The 26,060-nt window shown below is 42.7% G+C and overlaps 1 protein-coding gene across 1 annotated transcript in view; it reads left to right on the top strand.

Moving 5' to 3' along the window:
* The window catches only part of sipa1l2a (signal-induced proliferation-associated 1like 2, genome duplicate a), a 120,827-nt gene that overhangs the window by 30,291 nt on the left and 64,476 nt on the right, over positions 1–26,060 (top strand). Inside the window, exons 2-4 of the mRNA XM_084736509.1 lie at positions 15,245–17,020; positions 22,598–22,731; positions 25,190–25,378. Of these exons, the coding sequence (XP_084592635.1) occupies positions 15,505–17,020; positions 22,598–22,731; positions 25,190–25,378 (1,839 nt within the window). The 5' untranslated portion in view covers positions 15,245–15,504. The remainder of the gene's footprint in view (positions 1–15,244; positions 17,021–22,597; positions 22,732–25,189; positions 25,379–26,060) is intronic.

The raw sequence follows: 26,060 nt of genomic DNA, 5'->3' as shown, positions 1-26,060 counted from the left end.
GGACTCTTCAGTCAGGTTTACAACTTAGCTTAACACCCCTTCTTAAGAACTGGGACAACTCATGTCCTTAGTATTAACACATCTTTTTAACAACTTAAAAAAATAAAATGGCTACTCACTACGACTACGCTGTGAAATAAGAAAATTGAACATTTTGCCAGCTCTGTTTCTCTGTTCCTCAGAACGAGTGTTAAATCTTTTAACTTAGCGCATTGTGGGTCTCTTTTCACCGCAGTGGCTGTTCTTTATTCTGTGTGTATAAACAGGGAAAATCTGTTGTCCTGTCTATTTTAATTCTCAGATCACCCTGAAACAACTAAAGGACAATGGCAGTGTGCTGCCTGGCAGGCGCTGGGCAGATCGCCAGCTGGCGGGGCATCAGGGTGGGAGACTCCCATTTTCAGTGGAGCCAGGAGGAGGCCTGCCTCTCTCCTGCACCACCTACATCCAGCACTACTGCTATTGTGCTGGGTTTTTTTTAATATATGAGGCTCAATAGCAGGGTCTCTTTTCTTTTCATGGCCTAACGTTGCTGCACAGCTCAGCTCTACACCTTGTCAGTGTGATTATTTGAAGCTACCATCAGCGCTGCCGTCGTGGTTAAGCTCCAACTTGATGGATTGCTGTTAGTAATTATGTTAATCTTGGCACGTAAAGGTCGTCATTCCAGAGCTGCAGTGGTAATTTTATTTTATCGACGGCTGTCATCGTAATGTATCATCAGCCGTTGGAGTTTAGAAACAGTTTATCCGAAGCACAAGGTGTATTTTATGTTTGCACTAGAAAACCTGACAAATGACTTGATGAATGAGCTCAGTTGGAGCTGAGTGATAAGAATCAGGTCTCTTAAAGCACTTTAAGAACATCTGTTGTAGATGTTTACTCAGCATAAAGGATGTCAAAACAACTCTTGAACAGGTTTGGGGAGTAACGTATTACATGTAAGGGGATACAACAAAGAGTAATTGTTTTCTATCACAGCTGCAAAAATATTTATTCAGATTAGACTCAGATTACAAATTCAAAATACATTTGAAAGAAAAAACAATTGACTCCATAGCTAATCTCACAGTGGTTGATTCATTAGTATGGCCTCTAATGAAAAAAATGCTTAATTGGGTGGAAATTTCAAGATTATTTTGTCATTAAATCCACAAAGAGGAACAACATCACAGAACAGAGACAGTTCAGCCTTCAGTTGTGAAAATACCGTCATCTTCCAAGAACTCAACATCCAATTTAAAGACTTTTAAGTGAGACTAATTGGTAATGTTAGCTACACAGACTAACTGCTTTGGTATTGAGAAATGGAAAGTAATCATTACTTTCAAGCTACTACATGGATCTAAATAAATATCTCATCCTGCTTCTTGTACGACATTGGTTTTGAAAATATAAGCAGAGGCTCATTTCCTCTGCTTTCAAAGAGAATCTGACCCAGTGGCAGGTTTAACATGCTGATGGTCTCATTGACTGTAGGTCATATAGAGGCATCAGTATTGAATTGAGAGTGTTTCATAACCTGTTAAAACTGCCATAGCTTGTGTAATAGCATGTAATAGCTTTAATATTGTGCTACTTGGATTGAGTTACTGACTACGTGTTTTAGCAGGTAATTACTGATGGTATTTTACGGTATTGTACATTTTTAAATAGCCCCCTCTCAACCCTGCTCTTGAAGGAGCATAAAGACGAAGTTGCATTCAAACCCTTGACATGCACAACTTCAAAACAAGCTGTGGTGCTTCACATTGCAATCAATTACCTCGAAAGACTCAATTGATGTTTCCAGAAAAAACAGAGATGAAAGATGTGTACACAAACGCATAATAAGATTTTCTTTGACTCTCCCTTCTTCTAGTTCCATGCCTGCTATACACAATCATGGTATTTCAAACCACTTTCTCCTGGCAGACCCCTTTTTCTTTGTCTGTAAGGCAGCATATGGTAGATATTATGAGATTTGAATGTGTGCAGGAAATGAAAAGAATTTACCATTTGCAGTTTCTGTTGGGTAAATACTTACTGTTCCCTGAACCAAGTAAAGTGGAGTCAGATCACGGGTGACCCCTGTGCTTTTAGACATTCCAGATGGAGCTACCGCTGCTAGCACGAAGCCGAGCAGACTCCAGGGGTGCACCGGTGTAGGAAAACAGACTCATGTCCATCTAAGCTGCCTCTGTGATAAGACAACGGCTAGAAATAACCACCAGTCCACACCACAATGTCCGCGGCTAAGCAAACAGCTATCTTTTGTTTAATTTTACACGTGAGAGCACGACTGTTGACAGATGAGGTGTGGCGAGATGGCTGTTGGAGGGCAGTGACCTCTGTAACCACAGGAGCAGGTATTAGACAGTGCAGCTCAGCACATACCTATATGTCTGTGGCCTCCTTTATTCCAGCTGTCTTATATCTGTGGAAAGCTGCTCAATTTTCTTAGGCTCTTATGGAAGCATTGAAGTCTTATTCTGGTATGAAACAGCTTCCTTTTTGCAGAGATGGAGTTTTATATAGATCAAAATGTGGACGTAGTATGAGGAGTCTCTTTGAAGCAGCGCTCATGCCAGAGGTTAGACTCCTGGATACACTGCAGGGCTTGTTTCATAGAGGCTGTGTGCTCCATAAGTCTGTGCACCTGGGGCACTGGCTTGGCATTAGTGAGCGTGGGCATTTCCCACAGTGCATTGTGAGGCCCCGCGCCAGGGGGAACGATGAGACGGTGAGGGTATATGTTTACTCTGTGCTGTCTGACCTCCTTTTTTATCTCCTCTGCTGATTGTTCTTCTGCTGATGGGTCAACTCGGGTCTGTGTGCTTTGAGATGTAAACAGAAAGCCTCTAATCGTCTCTCGCTCCTGCAGAAACCGCCTCGAGTCAGCCTCTAACTCTTTACGCAAGCACACACTCCTCTCCTTTGTAGTACTGTCTGTACTCTCTGATGCTGTCATACCCATAGTCATGTTGGTATGAGCCGACCGCGTGTGTTTGTGTCATTGTGGGCACTGCCAGGTAATTTGGATCATGTCATAATGGTCAGTGGTGATGACGTGACACTCATATGCTTTCACTGAAAGATTTTACTTGATGGGGCAGCTGAGTGCACAAATGCAGACTGTCAAAGAGAAAGCAAGGCAACTTTATTTATATAGCACCATTCAGACACAAGGCAAAGTGCTTTCCAGGAGCATAGAAATAAATTACAATTAAACATTAAGAGAACATTAAGATTGGATTTGAAAGACCATTAAAACAAAAGGCAAAAACAAGCCAATAAATAGTTAAAACATTACAAAAATTGCTAATTTGCTGAATTGGTTGCTAATCATTAGTAAAACATGCAGGGATTAAGGCTGATTGGACATCGAAAAACAGAAATGTCATGTTCTCTCAGGCATTATGGCAACAAATACAGCGACCTCACTGGGCTTTGATTGATGCAATGTGTGTAGGCCTGCAGTTATATAACTTTCACAAACAAAGCACCTCCGAGTGGTTAATAATGTCATGTGATCAGTTCCACATTTTAGGTGTTGGCTCTTGGGGCACATGTTTCTTGTTTATCTGGCGTTTATATTATTTCCAAACTAAGTAAATGGACCGAATTTGACACAAAACGAATAATTTCAAGTTAACCTTGAAAAGAATCCATCCTGTGAATATGTTGCATGAATACACAAGGATCTACTTAGGAGAAAGCAGCCTGGCTGTACCATTCATGTTGCCCACATCACAGACAAGAAGTACTGGTTATGTACTGTAATTTAATTTTACAGAAACTTAAGTGAAATGCAATTAATGCATTAAATTACATTAAAGCTACATCTGCATTAATATGTTTTTTTTTTGTATGGACAGATTATTTCTGAAATGGTGCTATAAGGTTCATATGGACAGAGATTGTTTTAATACAGGGTTAGAAAATGAAAGTGTGTGAGTGTGGACATAGCCTAAGATTACTTACTTGGAGTGTTTGTTGCTTTTATTGAAACGGGTCACTCATTCTGGCACATCATAAAAGCGGCTGGCGCACATTCCCCTCCTCATGTGTGCCGCTCCTCTGTAGTTTCAGAGCAAGCTCTCCATTCTATCTCCTTCTTTGGTTTGGGGAACAAACACGCTGCCTGCTTTTTGTTGTTGCAAAGCAGTGCGAGGACCGCTTCTAAATCATCTTGTCCCTCTTGTAACTTTGAGCCGCAGCCGGAGCTCGCGCCTCTATTCATTTCAACTTTCACCATCGGGATTTCTGGCTTTGTGTTTCTGCGACTCCTTTGCAAATTCCACCCTTGTGCGTGGAGGGGCAGACCTCGAGTCACACCCAGAGCCGTGTTCGGCAGCCTTTGAGGACTTGCCAAATTTTTATTTCAAATTGAGTTTGCTGGAGCTCAAATGATAGCAACAGAGTGACGTGAGGAAGAGGGTGGATACAGAGGCAGCAGTGGGCAAATGGATGGATGTGACTGCCTGTTTCGTTGCTGACAGTCCCTCCCTATATCCTCTCTTAATGGATGATGCTGTCAAATTGCCACCCATCACTGGTGAAGTATCATTTTTAATTCTGTAGCTTATTACTTACGCAGCCTCACTTACCCCAAATAAACTGTAGCATCTGTGCTTCTTAAATTGTCATTTGTGTGAATATTTTTAAAGGATAAATAGGCTGAATATGGTTTTCTGTTAGTTTCCGCACATCAGGCTCGATAAGGCAGCTGGCTGGAACTCATTTCATTGGTTTCCTTACCTCCCACTGAGGGTGTGACCCTCCATTCATGCTGGCCATTAAAATCTCAGCATTACTCCCTGCAGGCAATATTGGCACATCGGGGTGTTCGGTTGGTGGTCTGACCACAATAAGAGAGGGTGGAGCTGGATGATTGGGGTTCTTACCAGCTCAGATATAGTGAGTTATCGCTGTGTACGGGAAGGCGTGGGTTTGTCCATTAACGGCAGGGCTTTAGCATCAGTGCTAATTTGAGTGTCAGCTGGTGGGAGATTCCTCCCTGTTGTGAGGTTGAATTGTGGGAGCAGCAGATGAAAGAAGAAGAAGTTGAATGGTGCATTTGGTTTTCTTTGGTCCATACTTTCATAGCCCAAGTCGATGTGAGCAGTGGTGCGCACACACACACACACACACACACACACTGTCCTTTCTGGTTTTGGAGGCACTTGGGGAAGATGGTATGCCTGTTTTCCCAGGCCCCGGTAATGAACTCTCAAGGATAACATCGCCCAATTAATTGGTTCTGTGGTTTAATTGCACGGATCTCTTTGAGCAAGGTTTGGCAAAACTCCCATTCTTTTTTTCTTCTTTTTCCCGCTCCACCACTTTCACTTCTCCTCTTAACCTCACATTCTCCTTTGCTTTAACCCAGCGAAGGTAAAGAATCGCTCCAGTGAAGCAGAAACAGAGATGTTTTCATCAGATTGGAGGTGCCAGTGTCTGGTTGCAGTCGTACACCCCTCCTTCTCTGACTGCAAGTGTGATGAATTTAATATCTATCCTGCCCAAAACCATTGCGTGTACACCCCTCCCATTCCCACCGCAAGGTTGGAACAGCTGCTCACAATAGAGGATTGAAAACAGAGCTCCCACGTTGTTTTAAATCAACTCCTCGGAGGGTGAAACACTAACACAGTGTGCAGCGCAAATTTGATCGTGTTTGAGTGTGATGTGACATGGAATGTGATTCATTGTTTTTATTGTGAGTTTATTGAGGAATCAAATGGCGGGCAGTGAAGCAGAAGCAACGTGCCTTCAGGTTTGTTTGCTTTCCGCTCGGATGTTTTTCCTTCCTCTGTGTTAATGATGAACATAGTGTGATACATCCAAACGTCTGACTGGCTGCAGTCTGTCATAACATAAAGCAGGAGAAGGCAGGTAACAAGGAGCTTAAATAAATGGGGTTGTGAATAGTGATGCGTCAATACGGATACCAGCATTGGATATTGGTTTGATACTGTACCACAACACGAAAAGTAGCTGCTTCAGCCCGAGTTCAAGGAGTGCACTTTATTTATTTTCATCAGATGCCAAATGCAGTGTAACCATACATCTGATGGGTTTGGGGGCATCTTGGTATGCTGAGCTGCCAGCTTCCGCAGATACACTGCAGACTATATGGATTGTAGCCACTGCAGTACTGCGCCAGTCACACTTTGCATTAAATCGAAGAATGCTTGAGGTGATTGGCTGCAAGCAAAACAATGCAAATAGTCTTTTTCTGGCATACAAAAAGGACAGGTTGCAGGTATCATTTGACAGGAGAAATTTCAATACTATTGGTGCTGGGTTATTTCAGTTGATACTTAAAAGGCATTGAACACTGATATCCAGTCGTACCTTTTATGGCTGGGCTGTTATTATCAGTAAGAGACTGTTGTCCTCAACATCATCCGCTAATGACTGCAGTTACATGCTGTAAAGGACTGTCCAACTTAAACTGCTGGCAACAAAAAGCTTCAGCCTGTGTCTCTCTTTGGCAACAGTCTGTAAAATCGTCAAACAGTCCGTGTAAAAGTGAAACAGTCTCACAGAGTGCATCTGTAGACTGCAGCCACTGTCCAATAAGTCCCCCTAGGTGTAAACTAGTTGGCTGCCAGGGCTAATTAATCCAAAGACAAAGAAAAAAATTCAGTTGCCACAAGCCTATAACCTTTTTTTCTTGGTTGTTAGCATTTTCCAGTCCTTCTGGCTGTGGGTAATAAGCTGGCTACAACTTCTTTTTGTAAACGTTTCTTTATTTTCCTGTTAATCTTCACCAAAACAGCCTGACAGTACACTGAACTTCACTCTTTCAGGTTCACGGCAGGGTAAACACTCACACCTGTCCCTCACTGTTTCCAGTTCTGGCTGTATCTTCTGTGCGTAAATGCTCAGCTCTGCAAGGACCTCTTTGTCAGTACATCTGTCGTACACTTTCTTCTGTGACTCCATTTCAAAGCGCAATATAATAGAAAAACCGTATCAAAGCACAATGAACCAAACACAAACAGTCGGCTTGCAGCTGTAGACATGGCGGCTGAAATAAAATGCTGCAAGTTCTTGAACAATCAGAAATGGTCAGTGCTGCATCTCCCACCCCCAAAGTTCCTGAACCTTTGGAAAGTGCAACTCCCTGAGCAGGGACTTTTTATAGCGTAGATCAGTTTCCCCAAAACTAAATTTAGACCCTGGTTCCTGCAGTCAAAATGCATTGAGTTCCTCAAAAGGTTCCTTGTTCCTGGGGAAAGTTCCTGCAGTTGAAATACACTCACTGACAGGTAGGAATATATTAGCTCTTCAGCGAGCGGGACATGAAGAAGCGATGCAAATACTACACATGTAAATGTGTAATTAAAATAATAGTTAAAGTGCTATAAATGATAATAAAGTAATTATTGTATGTAATATTAAGCTTAATAAATCCATAATAATGTTGTGGAATTATTCCTACTGAAATATGTAATGTACCCAGTGAACTGCACAGCTTAATAACACAATAATTAAATACAAATAACCTGAAAATGTATGTGTACAGTAACCATGGTTACACTAGCAGTAGGAAACAGCAACAATTTCTCACATTTTGGAAGTGTGGAGCATGTGATGAAAATAAAACATGTTTTTAAAGTCATTGTAAGAACTGTATCAGTTACTACCCAAATATAAGTGCTTGTACTCGTACTTGTGATATCGTTGTATCCCAAGCTGTGAATGCACAGAGGAGGACTTGTAAATTTGCTTCACATAGTAATGCTGCCTGACTCACTATATGATGAAGTCCATGAGCTGGAAAATTGGTGTAATCATCTTGGCCTCTAACCTACGTTGCGCCCTAATTTGGCTGCGGGGGGAGAGGATGACTGCATCACAGCTTGGCCTCAGCTCGGGAGGTCGAGGCGTCTTGGGGACGTGGTCGGCTACTGCTTCCTGCTCGCCGAGAACAGAGGAGCATTAATACGGCTCAATTACACCAGGGTTTATTAAAGATAATTGTCTATAATCACAGGTCTGTGTTCACACCGGGGCTCAGAGTAGCCACGCAGCCTGGTGGGGGCTAAATAAACATGTTTGACTTTGACCCGTGGTGCAACAGGCTGGACAACAGAGGATGCCACATTTTAGAGGAATGTGAAAATTCAAGTGAGTGGCTTGAATACAATTGCCTCATTTTTAGGGCCATGTGCTGCCTTTTGCCTGCAAGATGCTCCTGCTTCAGCTTTGCTAGCGTACTGAATAATATAATAACACACTGCTCTGTTATTATGATATTCAGTAATCATGCAGAATGGGCGCACTGGCAGAAACATACAGCTAAATTGTACCTGTGATGGCCAAACTTATGCAAATCTTGATATTTTGCTTCGCTAATTGTGACTTCCAGGTGACTTTTTGCAATTTTAACACACAATTTACTGAACCTTTGCAACACTGACTCTTGTAGTTTACGCTGCGGAAGATATTTTGAAAGGTAACCTTATGTCTAAATCAGGAATGCAAATGATTTGGCATTCCTCTCAAGAGTATTTTTTAAAAGGGCTTATGACACGGCCCTGCTTTTTGAGCGTACAGTATGTGCCTAATTTCCTGAAGTGCTGTCAGCTCTGAGTGGGGTAATCTTAATAATGTTGTGCACAAAACGTGTTTGCAAGTGATCTCAATAGATCTCCAGTGTTAATATATGCAGTGCTGTTTTGAAGAACATCCTTGCATTGTGACTTAATTTCCATAAATCTCGTTTTCAAATATATTTATTAATTTCACTCCTAGCTCAAGTAGCTGAAATATTTCTCAATGTGCCTGCTCAGTTTGATCTATTAGAGAAAATATGGAAGTATCAATACGTTTGACAAGTTTTGTTAGGCCACCTATATCAGACATTGCAGCACCTCTGAACATGAACAGAATATAGAATCTGTCTCAGCTTAATAGAATGACTTTGAAAACACCAAACTGCTTACTTTCAATGAATTTCCTTAGTTTGTAATACGAAGAATTGTAAAATATCACTTCCATGAGGCTGTTCAGGAAGATAGTGACAGATCACAGCCAATAAACGTGGGATTTCAAGTTCAAGCTACTGCAGATTTTATATTATGTTCATTATAATGCTGATTAATGGTGAAATAGATAATACATTGGAGTTATCAGGGTTTTCTTGTTACATTTAGTGTTGCCTGAAAAAAGCCCAATGTGTTTTGACAGTAGCTGAAATTATACCTGTATTAAAAGCAAGCAATGAATGGGTTACATTGGGATAGTGTGCTTCTGTTCCCAGGATAGAGAAAATCTAAATTTGGGGAAAATATTAAACCCTACTCCTTATCACATCATATCATCTAACATTACATAGGCCAACTTTTTTTCCCACCCCCAGTGTTCAAGCCAAGTCAGCCCCCATTATGATAATAATCATTAGTTGCAGCCCTCCTAGAAACTTTTAAATAATTCGGACTGCAGACTGCAAAAAAAAGACAATCCACAGCTTAGTTCGGAGGAACTTCCTCTCCATGATCGCAGTGACAGTCGTGTAGGAGTTGTAGAAGTGACTAATGAGAAGTAAGTCTGTCAGAGTTGGCTGACATCGTGCTGTGTGTCCTGCTCTGGTGAAATGGCCTATCAGTGATATTAGACAATTAATCTCAGGATAGTGGACAGAACGTGCTCACTTTTCTGACAGCGTATTAATATCTGCCGGGCCTTTAATCAGGCCACAGTGTCAGGATTATTTTAAGACCTGCAAGAACTGCTGGGCCACTCCTCTCCAGATGAACCGAGATGAAAGACACACTATCCAACATCGGAGACAGAAAATGAGTTCATTACTGTAATTAGGCCTGTCTTTCTCTCCCATCTCTCCTTCTCCATCCCTTCCCCCTTTTCACCACCAGGCCTCGTGTCTTAAACACCCATAATGGCGATGCATTACTCTAGTAATAAAGGGCTGTTAGTAAAGCAGACCGCCCACCCTCCATCTGCTGCCTCCCGTGTACACACAGCCACAAAGCAAAGGACAGAAAACAGCCTCCTTCAGGTCACACAGAAGATGGATTCTGCTGACCATGTAGCTCGTGGCGCTTTCTGTTGGCTGGGGGTGCAGAGAGGGGGGGATGGATGTGGACTGAGACGTGGTACAACTGTGTTCATTAATCACTGTCGCGGGGAAAGTAGCTAATAGAAGGCAGGAAAGGGAAACACAGACCACCATGTTCTGTGGTTTATCCTGTCCTGTCCACAACGTGAAATAAGGGCCAGCTCACCCTCCTCTGACCCCGTGTAGCAGCACAAACAGGGAGAGGCTGGACAGTGTGAACATAAATAGACTCCTGCTTCTGTGCTTTTTAGATAATGTGCAGTTAAGGGGGGGGAATATTTGCACTGATGACGTCTTTTTTTCTTTTATATCTTGCTCTTTGTCCATTTTGTTCATTTTTTACATGACGACATAATGCTGTACATATCACAGGATTACGTAATTAAGATACAAAAAAGGTAACTGCATTCCATTATGGAAAGAAAAGACTGTTGATACATTTAGTAAAAATGGAGATTATTAGCAGGATTACGCTTTTAAAACCCCTTGGAAAATAAACAAAAAACCTTAGCTAATCTTACAGCAGCAATTCATTATCATGTCCCCTAGTGAAAATTATGTGTGAAAATTCAACATTATTTTGTATTTAAATCAGAAAAGAGAAACAACATTACAGTACAAAGAAAGTTCTTCCTTCAGCTGTGAAATACAGTCAGCATTGAAGCAAGAACAACCTCTAACATTAGCTACACAGACCACTCACTAACTACACAGAAATCGAGTTAGCTAGCTCAGTACTACCACTATTTCTACTCTTGCCACTGAGAAACATTTTGGGACTGAATAGGCGGTGATTCTGGTGATCAGGATGCAATGTGGGAAGAAGTCCTGAAATAAGTTTGTCAGTTTTCTTAAAGTTTGAGTGTGAAGTGTGAACAACAAAGTGCATTTAAATGAACGTAATAACCATTATTGATGGAAACATGCATTTGCACTCAACAAAGGAAGGAATATATACCATTAAAAAAACAAGAGCACACATAAAACATTATATTAGGCTAAACATATTTGGTATTGAGGTAATCCAAAAGTAATGTAAAGTAATCAAGTTGCATAACTTAAATATTGTGGTGCTTTGATTAGGTTACTGACTACATTTTTAACAGGTAATTAGTAATTGTATCAGAGTGCGTTTTGTAAAGTAACCCTCTTAGCCCTGGCTGTTTTCTCCTGACAGCGATAATAAGGCTGCTGTGTTGACAGCATCACACCCCTCCATCTCGTCTAGCCGCTCGGCACAGACTACTGTGAAAAAGTCATTCATGCTGTTTTGTTGTCATGCGTTGAGATTACAGTATGTCAGTTTCTTTGTTCTTCCTGTTCTCAGTCATCCGTTAAAGCCTCCGCTGGAGTGTCACAATTGATAAAGCTGTTTGCACAGGTGGCTCATAATGCTGTCACTTGCTCTAATTGTTCAGACGGCGCGTGACATTTGGGTGTCGGTCAGCAGGCTGCCATAGTCACCTCTGCTCCCTGTCATGCCTGGGAAACGGACCTGAGGTAGATCTTGGCTGGCCGGGAAATCTAAAATACATGTGCGGCAGCAAGAGCAGAGGATGCTGGGAACATTTAGAGTCACTTTCAGAAATTTTTCCAAGATTCTCTGTTTGTTTTGGGTATTTCACATGGTGTCTTGTGGTGATGGACGTTTAGTGTTTGAAGCAGTGTAGTCTCACATAGCCAGACCTCTCTCCAAGGTCTGGCGCCACAAATTATCATTGTGCTATAGGGGGGGAAATGCTCTGGCTTATTTGTATTTCTCAAAACCAATCGCAATTGCCTTCTGCAAAAGAAAACACAGCTTGTTTACCTTTGTACCATTAGTGACCCAAGTGCTAATTCACCGTTTTCAGCATGTAGGTTGAAGCTTTGAAGCTGTTGTTGTTGTTGTTTCCCGGGGACTTTGAAAAAGCAGATAGCAGATGCTGCAATTCTGCCTCAAACAGTCGTCCGGTGGCAGGCTGATACCTGCAGTGTGCATCCAGTAAGACAGACTAGAAGCAGTGGGAAGTTTGGGGATGGCTGCTGTATTAGTACTTTAGCATACAAATGTATGATTCTAGCAACTATCCAGGAAATTAGGCTACAACAGTTATGAGTATACCAGATTTTTGATATGAGAATTCACTTTTGTAACTTAAAACTCATTGCTTGATTCAGAAATGATAAAATCAAAAGTGGCTTCATGCTCGTATCTACCACTGTGGGCTTTTCAGACACAGGCGTCGTCTGTTCTGAAAATGAGTGGCGTTGGCATTGTTCACTGCGCTGCAGCCCGGCACATATTCCATTATTCATCATTCGCCAACTGCAACGGACAAACATATTTCCCAGAACAGTTCTTGTCACTACATTATGCATTCAAATGACACAGCACAATGTCTTGCTGTCCTCTACGCCTCGTGTTAAATACAGTGACACTACAGTTTCCTGCTTGTGAATGAAGCTGTGTTCATAACCAGACCAGTCCATAATAGGAGAGGAGAGGATTGTGGGTAGTTTGGCAGTAGACTTCGACTGCGAGGGTATCATTATCAATCTAGTCTTACACATTTGGGTCATGCATGCATTAACCTGTATTTGGCCCAAGCAGAAGCGGATACTTTATTATTAAAATGTTTCCGAGTCGTCCCGAGTGTATTTGGTCTAGTCTGGCGTGTAGCTAATCTTGATGTGGCCCACATTTTCATCCCAAAATAGCCCATCCTGCTCCTTCACAGCAAATGACGGAGAAATGTAAACAGTTGTCTGGAAACAGAAGCTATCATATTAAAGGCGAGTGGACGGAGCTGAAACAAAGCCCGAACCCAACTTCATCTATCATGTTCGCAGTGAAACCTCACAAACAGAATAGCTTTAACAGGGCTGGTCATCTTCACTGAAGCAAAAAGGTAGCGATTTAGCGCCCTGTTCTCTGGGATGTGCGGGCATTTCTTGATAACTCATGGGGTTTTCACATGATTGCAGAACAAGGAGAAATGAGGCACACCATCAGCCCAAAAGAACAAGAAAAAAGCATTTAGGTCAATGTAGGAAAATTCGCAGTCTGTGTTGCAGAGTGGTGTGGGGTGCTCTTCCATGCAGAAGTTGGTGTTTTAGATGAATCCGGTGCAACAGCTCAGTCACTCCCCCGCTGGACCTACAGCTCGCCTAACAGCATGAGCAATGAGATCGATAAGAGAAGAGCCTGCTTGTGTTTCCAGGAGTTGTTCACTTCCTCTCGGAGGTTTGCCTTCAGCGTCAGTTTACAGTACAGTCTTTGTTTGTTAGTGTTTTTATTACATTGTCCATGTCAAATCGTTTTCCGTGGTTGCAGGAGGCTATATGACCAACCTGGCGCCTATTTAACAAAAGTCTACAGATGGTTGATGTGCTGGGACATTGCTTAGGGATAAAAATGGAAACCATGTGAGTGTGCAGCTTGTGTGTATATCTAACATCTGAAATACCCAAGCGGGAATGAAGCTGCGTTTCAAGGACAGGCCGAGCAATGTTTTCACTCTCCTCCTCTCTCTGTCCTCAGATGTTCAGGTTAATGAATAAAACTGCTGATATCAGCCGCTTGTGTGTTTGTTTTCCCCAGTTGAACAAAAACGAACAAGGGGAAAAGGTAATCCTGCAAACTTTCTTTTCTGAAGTTACGGTCATGGAGTGGATTACAGTCTCATACTTCAGTGAAGTTTGGCTTTTATTACATTTCTGTTTTACAACCCCTAATTCCAGAAAAAAAGTTTGGATGCTGTGTAAAATGTGAATGAAATAGAATGCAATGATTTGCAAATCCTTTTTGACTTGTATTCAGTTGAATGCAGTACGTAGTAAGACAAGATATTTAATGTTCAAACCCTCATTCTTTATGCTTGCAACATGTTTCAGAGAAGGTGGGACAAGGGCAACAAAAGAGGGGGAAAGTTGTTGAATGCTCAAAACACATGGTAAAACAGGTTAATTGGTAACAGGTGACAGCATGATTGGGAGTTCAAAGGGGCATCCTCAAAAGGCTCAGTTATTTGTAAGCATAGACGGGGCGAGGTTCACCACTTTGTGAAAAACCGTGTGGGCAAATAGTCCAACAGTTTAAGAACAACATTTCTCAACAAACAATTGCAAGGAATTTAGGGATTTCGCCAGCAACAATCCACAGTATCATTAAAAGATTTAGAGAATCCACTTTTTCTCAACATACGCTGCCATCCAGACGTCTTTTTTTTGTCCCTGCTTATTTCGGCAAGACAGTGCCAAGACACATTCTGCACGTGTTACAGCAATGTGGCTTTGTGGTAAAAGAGTTCAGGTACTAGACTGACTCGCTTGCAGTCCAGACCTGTCTCCCATTGAGGACGTGTGGTTCATTATAAAGAGCAAAATTCAACACCAGAGCTTACTGAAACATGATGTATCACAGTGGTGAACATGCCCATGTCCCAAGTTTTTTGGATCAGGTTGCAGGCATCAAATTCAGAATGCATGTATATTTACGAGAATAATAAAGTCAATCAGATTGAACGTTAAATGTCTTGGCGTTGTACTGAATACTGTTGATTATAGTTTGAAGAGGATTTGCAAATCTGCATTCTGTTTTACACAGTCTCCCAGCTTTTTTGGGATTGGGGTTTGTACATCTGTTATAGCCAATTTATTGGGTTCTGGGTCTTTGTTAATTTTCCTTCTAACTAACTACATCAGATAAAAAGGCAATGTGGCATTAGCCTTGAATATGCAAAACTATCCCTCCTGTATAATTTGCAGGCTTGATGATGCTGCGAGCCGTTGGATCAGATATTGGTACATGTGAACATTCAGCTGAACATCTGCCTCTTGTTGCTGTAATTTGCTTCACCACCATCTGTTAGGCATTGGCTGGAAGCACCAACAAAGATATACATCTATCTTGTTATAAACCCATAATGACGCAAGCTCCTCTCAAATTCACACACTAATTAGCCACGTTCAGTGATATGCTCCATAATGCAGCCCTGCATACACCTTGGTGGGAGTATAGGTAATTTAGGTCAGCAGTGTGATCATTTTTATAGCTGAACTAAATGTGCTGTGTTTTGGGGTCATTTCTGAGGAATACAAACTGCTTTCCCCTATGTTTTAAATAAAAAATGTCTCAGTTACAGTGTTCTAACCCACATTTTCTTTTGTGTTTTTGTTTCCGTGCCACAGGTCCAACTTGTCCAGCTGTCGTTCTGCAGTGGCGGCAGGCTGTGAGAAGACGCTGTGCCTCAGTGCTCCTCAGACACTTGTCCTTGACATCCAAATGCTGTGTGCCGATCGTCGTGCCAGCCGCCCTCTGTGAGTTATGTCGACGGCTGCTTCATTGACTCAGGAACGAGGCTCCTCCTCCACTCACCACTGAGCAAATCACATGATGTAATGAAGAAGGGTCCTGAACGTCTGCTCTTCAAGGAGTCTACCAGCGGGATATGAGTATTTTGAGCCCTGTGACGGACAACAAATCAAACCTTGTGGGAATTGTGGGAGGCCCAGAAGAATACTCCAGAGCCATGCAGTCAGAGGAGCTATTCGGCAGGAAACTCAAGGCCCTGAATGGCAGCATGGGACCGCCAGCCTCCAACATGCCAGGGAAACCCGAAGGCGCAGGCAAAACAAATGGTACACCAGCCATGCCTAAAATGGGCGTCAGGGCCAGGGTGACAGAATGGCCACCAAGGAAAGATGGATGGGATGGGCGGCCTTCACCGAACTATCAGAGTGTGATACCAGTGTTTCAGAACGGCCAGCAGGAACATACTGTGGAAATACTCGAGCAAGGAGAAGCAGTCTGTCTGGAAGTAGACTACTCTGACAAATACACACTGAGTGACCTCCTCAGCCACTCTCCGCTGAAGGGTCTCCATCCTATCCGTCAACGCAGTAACAGTGATGTTACCATTAGTGACATTGACTCCGAGGACATAATGGACCAGAATGCTGTCAATCCAAACACTGGCGCCTCGCTGCACCGTGAATATGGCAGCACGTCCTCCATTGACCGTCAAGGCTTGAGTGGAGATGGCTTCTTTACTATGCTTAGGGGCTACCGAGTGGACACCCTTGACCATCGTAGCATACCACCTCTGGGTTTCCCTGAGTTGTTGCGCTGTGATGCCTCCCTCTCCCCTAGCTTGCAGACAGCCGCTCAGATCGCCAGGGGTGAGATCGTCCACATTCCAGGCTACGACTACATCGACAGCTCTCTGCTCTACAGCCGGGAGCGTGAGAAGTCCTTCATGAGACGCCTCAAATCAGAATCATCTGAGACGTCTCTGTTCAGGAAACTGCGGACCATAAAGAGTGAGAGTGACGCCTTGCGGCTCTCGATAGAGGATGACCGGCGACCGCTCAGTTTCCAGAAATGCTTTGCGCACTATGACGTCCAGAGCGTGCTTTTCAACATTAGCGAGGCGGTGGCGAGCAGAGCTAACCTGAGCCAGAGGAAGAACACCACTACTGGGGCGTCAGCTGCCTCAGCTGGAGTAGGGCCTGGAGCTGGCGGAGTGTCCGGAGGTGGAGCTGGGGTCTGCCCCGTGACAGGGACAGATGGCGGGGCAGTAGGATGTAGCAGTGGAAATGCCCCCATGTTTGAGTCTCCACTAGGCAGCAGGGAGGACTTGAACCCCAAGGAGAACTTGGATGCGGACGAGGGGGACGGGAAGAGCAATAGCTTAGTGCTGAGCTGTCCACACTTCCGCAATGAGATCGGTGGCGAGGGCGAGAGGAGGATCTCCCTCTCCAGAGCCAACAGTGCCAACTACAGCGGCGTGTCGGAGAGCTGCTCTTTTGAATCATCTTTAAGTTCCCACTGCACCAATGCAGGAGTCTCTGTGCTGGAGGTGCCTCGAGAAAACCAGCCAATCCACAGGGAGAAGGTCAAACGTTACATCATCGAGCACATCGACCTTGGAGCATACTATTACCACAAGTACTTCTATGGGAGAGGTAAGGCTAAAAGTTGTTGCAGTGCAGTGATGCAGGAGGATTTATAACCCTGTTTCCAAAAAAGTTGGGACATTGTGTAAAATGTAAACAAAAACAAAATGCAATGATTTGCAAATTCTTTAGATTTGTGTTAAGTTGAATACAGTACAAAGACAAGATGTTTAATGTTTAAACTGATAAACTTTATTGTTTTTGAGTTTGATGCCTGCAACACAACATGTTTCAAACATGTTGGGACAGGATCAACAAAAGACTGGGAAAGGTGTTTAATGCTAAAAAAAAAACACCTGCTTGCAGCATTCAACAGGTAAACTGGTGGCATTCTTGAAAAGCCACCACTTTGTAAAAAATTGCAAGAGCAAATAGTCCAACAGTTTGCAAACATTTCTCAGTACACAATTTCAAGGAATTTAGGGATTTCACCATCTACAGTCAATAGAGTCATTAAAAGATTCAGAGAATCCAAATCTTTGGATGGTATTCAATTGAATATACAGTGTCCAAACTTTTTGGAATTGAGGTTGTAAATGATTCAAACTTTCCAAGCCTAATCCATTTCCTTGAAACAAGAATGCACAAAGCCATGTGAGACAAAGTTCCCAAACGGAACAGCCTCCGCTCGTTGGGTCAGATATCTTGACGGCCCAGTTATTTTTGTAGGACCAGATGAAATAAGGTCCAGAACAATAGCAGACTTGTGCTGGGTGCGCGGGTGTGTGTTTCACTTCCTCGGGAGAGGAGCGGCCGTGTCCTCCCTGTGATATTGCCCTGAACCCTGTGGAGAAGCTGTGATTAGTCATGTGAGAAGAGAGAGGTGAGCAAGAGGGTGTGTTGCAGCTGTTCCCCACGGGGGCCGCAAGGGTGTGAGGACCCCGTCTATGAAACTTTTGGGTCAGCAAAACTATGCCAAGGTCCCAGGTCCCCTCATTAAAACACCTATGTGACTGAAATACCGCGCCGACCCCGACCCATCACTGCATTATACATGTCTGTTTTTCCCACTGTCTGTGCGTCTGCGCTCGCTGATCTCAGCAGATTGAATTACCCATTCTTAAGCCTCCGTAGAAAACAGCTGCTTCACCTTTCACACTGAGAGATGCCTGACCTTCCTCAAAAATCTACTCTGTATTAAAATATTCCTCAATCGAGCCTCCAAGTCTCCAGTCAAGGTTAATGAGACCATTACGGATCTGCTCTACTTTCATGAATGTACCATTGAGCTTATTCTGATAATCATTTACCATGAAATTTTGCCTCATCCACTCCCCATCCCAAAACCGGTGTACTCGTATTATCTACTTAACCTCTTTCTGTAGCAACACAGGCCAGTGCACAACTGAAATGTTGCTGTCAGTTTTAGTTTTTACAAAAGATGTCTTTTTCACAGTATGTGGACGTGGCCCCTGCCCTTTTTTCGTGAGGTGTTTTATTGGAAAGACAGGTCTGTTGTCACCTCTGCCTCAATACAAACACACACACACATAAAACCAGGCACACCTTGCGCACACACTCACACAAACATGGCCGTGTGTCACCACTTTAGGGCAAGCTTTTATCAACCTGGGATGAACATTGATCCCATTGATTGCCTAAGGCTTTCCTCCCCTTAGCAACAGGAGTGTCTCTCCCCAGGCTGCCCTAATGGACACAGTGTCTCATCCACACTCATGGGCCAAGTCTCGTTACTCACAGGTCATGTGCACACACTGTATGTGGGTAAACATTTCAATGTTCAATAGAGGGGGATGTGAACCAGGGGTTCTCGACCTCTTTGGATGTAGGAAGCGAATTGTGGATTTGGAGAATCATAACGTCCCTAATGTCCACAGTAGCTCAGAAAGGACAAACCAAATATTGGCATTAGATGTCTTTTCCACGTTGCTCTCCCTCTCTCAAAAATCCAGAATCTGTATGCAGATGTAGTGGAAACAATATGTTTTCTACTTCACTCTAAGCCCATTGTCAGTATATGTGCGCTGGAAGCTTCAGTTCTCCACATGACACTCGTGTAATTTGCGGAGATTTAAGGTGAGCACAGAGAAGCTTTTCCCTCTTCAGCAGATAAATGTGAAAACAAACTCTTATCATTCTGTACACCACTCTGCACAGTGATGTTCAAACGTCAAAGTGATTTAACAATTAGAAAAACACATTTTCAGTGGAGAGGGACTTTAGCAGACAAGTACATTCAGTCAAGATGACACGTTAAAGTTGAAAAGTTGAGAATAATAATAGTCATACACACAATTTCTCTGTCATATAAAATAAATAAATCCAGTAACTAATCTAAATCAGTGGCAGGTGGAGGGTATCTCTTTATTCTTGTTTGTGATTTCACTGTCTCAGACAAATGTCCAATATTGAAATAAATTCATGAGAGTTTCGCAAGAGTTGAGGCACGCTCCTAGTTTGGTGTCAGGTGATCATAAACCTCAGTCCATCCAGTACAAACACTAAGCTTTATGGAAATTAATGTGTGACGGCGCCATTAAAATGCAGACAGATGCTGGCAACTTTTACCAAGTTTTACACCAATTTTCTTGTATTTTTAATTGTCTTTCGGATATAAACACAATTTACAAGCGATCCAGACCTGTCGCAGGAATCATGTGCAGTTAGTCTGCTGTTATCCAAACCAAAGTTTTGCCCTAATGACAATATATTTAGACATTTTGAGTTTGTCTTTGTGGTGGAAACTTCCCATTGGCCCCTTCCTCCTGCTGCAGTCAGTGATCGTCTTGCTGTGGAGAGGCATTTTTTTCTTTGAAGCCTTTTTCATATTGAGATACGTCCTCTTTATTTCAGTGACGGTCCGACCCTCAGATAATGCGACATTAACAGGACTCATTTCTCCTGTTATTTGCTCCAAATTCATAAAGTTCTTCTTTTTACACTTTGATGCCATTAGCATGAATGAACACATGAATGAAGTTGAGCATTAGATGGTATTATTGGGGCGTTAATTATGATAATTTGCAGGTCTTGTGCACATGCACTCAAATGCACAGAGGTGGAGGAAGAGAAAAAGAGAAATTTAAGATATGAATATGAAAATGTTTTTTTTGTTATGAGGCCAACTGTCTTTAGATGAGAGAGGGTGTCAGTCTTTTACAAATCTTTTCAAAGTCTCCTAGTGTATGGTAGGCATTATGTAAACTGTACCTTATATGGAGATATGCGTCCTGAAATAAAGTTTTAGAGCCACAAATGTAAAAAGTAAAGAGGCTGTGTGGAACTTTTGAAGACTTTTAAGTTATTTCTGCACAGTGGAGTGACAGGAAGACAGAAAAGAGGCGTTATTTGACATGACAATCAAAGTCATCCATTTTTCAACCTTTTGGCAATTTGTCAAAACCAAGTGATGAGCACCAGTGACATGTTTAAGAAATGTGTTGACGAAAAGCTATAGTCAAGACCGTCTCCCTCACTGTGGCGTCAGTTTTCGGATGCCTAGTGGCCTCAAATGCATAGGCAGTCCTACCACCATTTGACCTTATGCCTCACAGAGCATTTCCCCTCAGTCCGCTGTCCCTGACAAGCCGTGCATTCTTCAGACGGTTAAACCCGGAGTGCCTATACACGGTTAATTTATTATTCATGCTGATGTGCACTTTGCCCCCAGTGTTAATGCCACAGTGACAAGAATCAGCGTTATTCTCTGCATGTCATATATGCAATGTCTAAACTTCTGCAGAAATCTCTTTGCGAACGTCAGTGCTTTGTATCCCCGCTGAGGTTTTTCTTTTGTTGTCTGCTGAATCCAGGTCTTTCTTCCCAGCTTTAGCCTGGATTAGGGAGTGTTTGCTCAAGGCACCGCTTATTGTGTGCAAAGCTCTGCTCCTGTCCATGTCCTAAACAGACATACACACACACATAACACGCACACTCCAACCTTTATTAGACTAAGCACGCTGTATTTTGAGTGTCTTATTTAGGCAGTTATAATGAATTTCAAATTGAGAACTACTTATGTCAGCACAGAAATTATTCTTGGTTCTTTAAATGCTTAAAACTAACAAGACTAAACATTTAAACTCCCCTAGAATCCATTAAATTTTTTCATTATATCCTACAATACAAAACTGCTGGAAAGAACAAACAACACACCTCACCAGAAATGAGGCCAAAATGTTGAGTAGCATTATTATAATCTGTAAATTTCATGGCAATCTGCCCATTAGATTATTTTAACTATTATTTACTGCACAAATTAACATCTTGACAAAAGAGGAAAACTCAGTGAGTGTCCACAAATGAAAAATATGCATCCTGGCAAGGAGATTTAATGAGAATCTGCCCATTAGTTTGCCATTTTAATGTACACTAGAGAGGTGAGGGGGTTCGGAAAAACATTAGGAGACTTTGTCTGAGCACCAGGAAATGTCCAGAAAATCTGACAATTAGTGTTTGAGATAACTTGTCATAGATCAAAGTGTTGGACAAGAGGAAACAGCACTTCCTGTAAACACTGACATAACTTTTTCTTGAATGAACTGGTCAGCTGAAAGATATACTGATGTGCTAATCGCTATCTGACTGAGTAGTTTATGATACAGAAATAAAACAAGTTAGAGAGAGCCTATTTCTTTTGTCTTGGTTGTTTATATCACAATAACTCCTGGTTTAATGTGATAAAGAAATGGAAAATGCACTTTGAAAATGCTTGAAAAGTACTTAAATTTGACTTTGGAAAAGGGGTAGGAACTCTGACATCCACATCAACAGGCCCTGCAGCTACAATCCTGATTTTTAAACGATGTAAATCCCTCTCTTCTCTCTTTAAAATACTCCTAGCCTGGCCAGACTGGACATTTTGTACTGGTTTTAAATATAGTCGGGAGGCTTTGCATTGTCTGTTCCTCTTCATATATTCCTCCACTCTGCACAGTCAACTATCAAATAACAGCGATATGCCATGAAAACAAAAGTAGATATGAGTGAGGAGCGATGTATCCCTCATTGTCACCATGGTTTGTAAAGCCTAGGTTTGCAGGACCAGGCTGTCCATCTGTAGTGGCGTGAGTCCAAATACAAAAATCCCCCAAAATTCCCTATGTTCTCTGATAGTTCTGAAGCATTTTAAAAGTATGCGTGTGGTGGGATCATAAATTCATCATTGTTGAAGTGAAGCAAGCAAAAGATTAGAGTCCCAAATCCATCTTTAATACTGAATCATGCTGAACAGAAATGTGTCTGTGTCTGCAGTGCGTCAGTGACCGGTCAGAGTGGGTCAAACTTTCCAGGACTGTATTTCTATTAGTTTATTTCTGTTTTAATTTCCAGCGCCGTCCAACTTCTAATCCAAAGTGAATCAATTTCAAATGTCCACTGGACCCCTGCTGCTTTCTGTTATCGGTGTCACAGCTCGCCCACGGCCAATCCAGAGAGCATTTTCACACAAATAAATAAATGGACTCAGCAACATAAATCAATGTTCTGAAAAGTTCTTTTGAATGATGTCCCTCAGTATCAATCCCATACGCAGAATCCTGTAGCATAAAATGATAGAATCTTAATAACCTTGTCCCAGCATGCTTGATTTGTTTTTAATTCCTATCTTTCTTGCTTGACCTCCAGAGCATCAGAACTATTTCGGGGTAGATGACAATCTGGGACCTGTGGCCGTCAGCGTCCGCAGGGAAAGGCTGGACGACGGGAAGGAGAAAGATGGGATGCAATTCAACTACCGAGTCACCTTCAGAACAAGTCAGGTAAGCGCAGCACACCGATGTGCATTTTTTCTGCTCTGCTTGTTCTTTTGCATCAGCATTGAACTATTACGAATGCGTGCTAGGAGAAACCTGCGTGATTTCTATCCAACATGCTTTTAAAGAATATTTCGCATATGTTGCATTCAGCAAGTCATGTTAAGGTCACTCAGCACATGGCTCATTGAAGCGGCACAAGAGTGCAGGAATGCTTCAGTACTCCTGAAAACAAGAAGAGGCTTCTCGCAGCACTCCGTTCCCAAATCTGCTCCTAGCACCCGCATGTGTCCGGTGATTCTGCACCAGTTGTGACTCAGTCATGTGAGCCTGATGCCTTCTATCAGAGTCGGTGTGACCGCCCCGGCTCACTCACACTCTCGCACGCCCACGCGCGCACGCACATATGCGCATGCCTGTACACACAAGATGATTAATCCACAAACTGAGATGCAGAGTCTCTCGGTCCCTGGTGGTACAGAAGCCTGTCCTTGATTGATGCTGGGTGGTCTCATCCTCTGAATAATTCAGGTGCAACAGATGTGTCAGGCAGGGAAATGTCACTGATATCCAGTGCCATTCTTGGTTTAAAGCACCACTCCCACGATAAAACAATGTATCTGGGTCATGGTAGCCCTGCAAGTAGCACGCAGAAAATGTTTTAACTCCCCAACCACTGGAGCGTCTATTTGCATGTACTCCTATCATTTAGCCTCCGAGCTCTCTGCCTCTCTGCCTGCACTCTCCCTCTCTCTTCCTCTCTGAGTCTATTAAGTAATCTGCTTTTCAGAAAGCCTCTCTGTCGGACAGCCATTGACTGCTGACATTCATGTCCACAGGCTCTGCAGATGGAAGTGGGATTTATGGGCGGAAATGTGTCCGCGATGTTTCAAACAACAACACGGGGTTACAGAGTGGGTGTTCTGAAGCTGTTTGGGTTAACGTTTACTGGCACATTAATGATCTTAATAGTAAAATACCACTTAACATCTAGTGCTCAGTTAAGCTGTCTTAATTATTTAGAATGTGAGCTCCTAATGCCTTCCAACGGAGCCGTAATGGAGCCACTGCTCTAAATAATATGCTGTAACATAAGGGGATATAATGACTGGCTCACGCAGCAGCGAGGATATAAGCCTGATTTTCATTTCCAACATTTTGAAATAAAATGTAATGACTCAAGCAAAGAGAGGGCAATGAGATCCAAATTAATAAACCCACTGATTCTATTACCCTTTTTACAAACTACCCCTCTACGCCCTCTCTTGAGCTGAAACTGAGACAAAGGTCACTGATCTCCAAATCTGTGGTCAGCTCTTATCACTTGATGAGTGTGCCGTGACCAAAACAAAGACAGTGTGGGAGCAGGAGATGGGCATAAAATTCGCAGAGGAATGGTGGAAAAGGTCGATCGGACTCATACAAGCTCTCTCTGTGCCTCACTTGGACAGTGTTTATTTCTCTAAAGTCCAGTTGTCTGAAATACAACCTCAATTACAAAAAAGTTGGGACGTTGTGTAAAATGTAAATAAAAACAATATTCAGTGATTTGCAAAAACTTTGGACCACAGGCAGTCTAGTACCTGAACTCTTACTATGAAGCCACACTGTTGTAGCACATGCAGAAAGAGTCTTGGCATTGTCTTGTTGAAATGAGCAGGGACGTCTGAAAAAAAAATGTCTTCTGGATGGTAGCACATGTTGCTCCAAACCCTGTAGGTACCTTTCAGCATTATTGATAGATGTGACAGTTACCCAGTTAGCCCAGAGGTCACACTTCTTCAAAGTTATGCCATTTTTGACAAGAATATCTTGAGTCTAAAATATTAAAATTAAAAACTGTCCTTGTATTGCAATATTTGGTGGCTCTCAGGACTAGAGGCTTTAAGCTTTTACATCTTTATTTCCATGGCGCCGTCTTCTGCTCCTGCGGAAATCTGATCGTGTCCCATCTGTCTCCGAATAGCTTCAGGATGTCATGTATTTTTAAAATTGGAAAAGATCAGGTGTGACCTAAGAGTAACTCTTTAGGAAATGGCAGCCCTGTGCAAGACATTTCAACTCACTGAAGGTGTTAACTGCCAGATTTAATTAATTTTATGTCCTTTTTTTTGTTTTTTTGTTGCGTGCAGCTTTGTTTTCCAACTGCTCCTCAATGGGGAGTTTGTTAATGTGCGAGAGAGGAGGGATACATGCAGTTGTGAGTGATGATGGGATGGGGTGTGATGGGTGAAATGGAATAAACAGATGAGGAGAGTGTTACGATTGTGTCTTCCTGTAGCATGTAGAACCGATTCATGATGAAAGAATGTCAAAAACAGGGAAATGTGAATACCTTGAGAGTGTGTGTAAATCACTGTTTTTTTTTTTCTTTATTATTGAGTGCGGCTTTAACACCAAAACACAAGACACATGACAGACGGTCGACTGAATGAAACCTCCCCTTCCCTCTCTTTTCTGTCAGCTGACCACACTTCGTGGAGCCATCCTGGAGGACGCCATTCCATCCACTGCGAGACACGGGACGGCCCGCGGCCTGCCGCTCAAAGAAGTGCTGGAATACGTCATCCCCGAGCTCAATATCCAGTGTCTGAGGCTGGCCCTCAACTCCCCGAAGGTCCCGGAGCAGCTCCTCAAGCTGGACGAGCAGGGGGTGAGTACATCGAGACGTCCTCGATGCTCTGAGTACCACCGAAGACTTCTGATGATGATGATGATTAAGCGGCACTGGAGCAATCTGCGGTTGAGTGGCTTAATCAGGGACATTTGTTGATAGGGAACGGTAGCTATTAAAGGAATAGTGCAGCATTTGGGGAAATAAATCTTATTTGCTCTCTATTATTGGTTGTTATGACCATTCACCATATTCACATGGCGGCCATTTTTCTCTGATGTCACACTCAAAGGGTGGGAAGGTCAAATGCTGTTAGCAAAAGGGTAATGTCGTATTTCAGGTTTTAAGAAGTATAGACATACAAAATCTGACAAATAGTTATCATGTTCCAAAATGTCGAGGAAGGGAGCGCCACATATCAGTATCAGGTGCTTTGACGTTAGTGAATGATGGACTGTATAGATCTTATGATAACGATTTTTTATTTAAGGCATATCTGTCCCTGTTTCCGACGTTTGTGTCAGCTGTAGAAGGAAACAGGGGAGGGCGTCATTCCAAACGGCAAGAACCTTTGTCCCATATGCAGGTTGCTTATTATAGAAGAACACAGGCTCCCTGGTGGAGGCATAAGACAGCCAATATCACACTGAAATAGAATCAATATGAATCCCGCTCTCTCTGTAGCTGTCATCGACTGCTTCGACACACATTTTCTGCTGAT

This window comes from Lutjanus erythropterus, chromosome 14 (assembly GCF_056507025.1).
Source record: "Lutjanus erythropterus isolate fLutEry1 chromosome 14, fLutEry1.hap2, whole genome shotgun sequence".
Lineage (NCBI taxonomy): Eukaryota > Metazoa > Chordata > Actinopteri > Lutjaniformes > Lutjanidae > Lutjanus > Lutjanus erythropterus.
The sequence above is the reverse complement of the archived record's forward strand: the minus strand, read 5'-3'. Positions and strand labels throughout refer to the sequence as shown.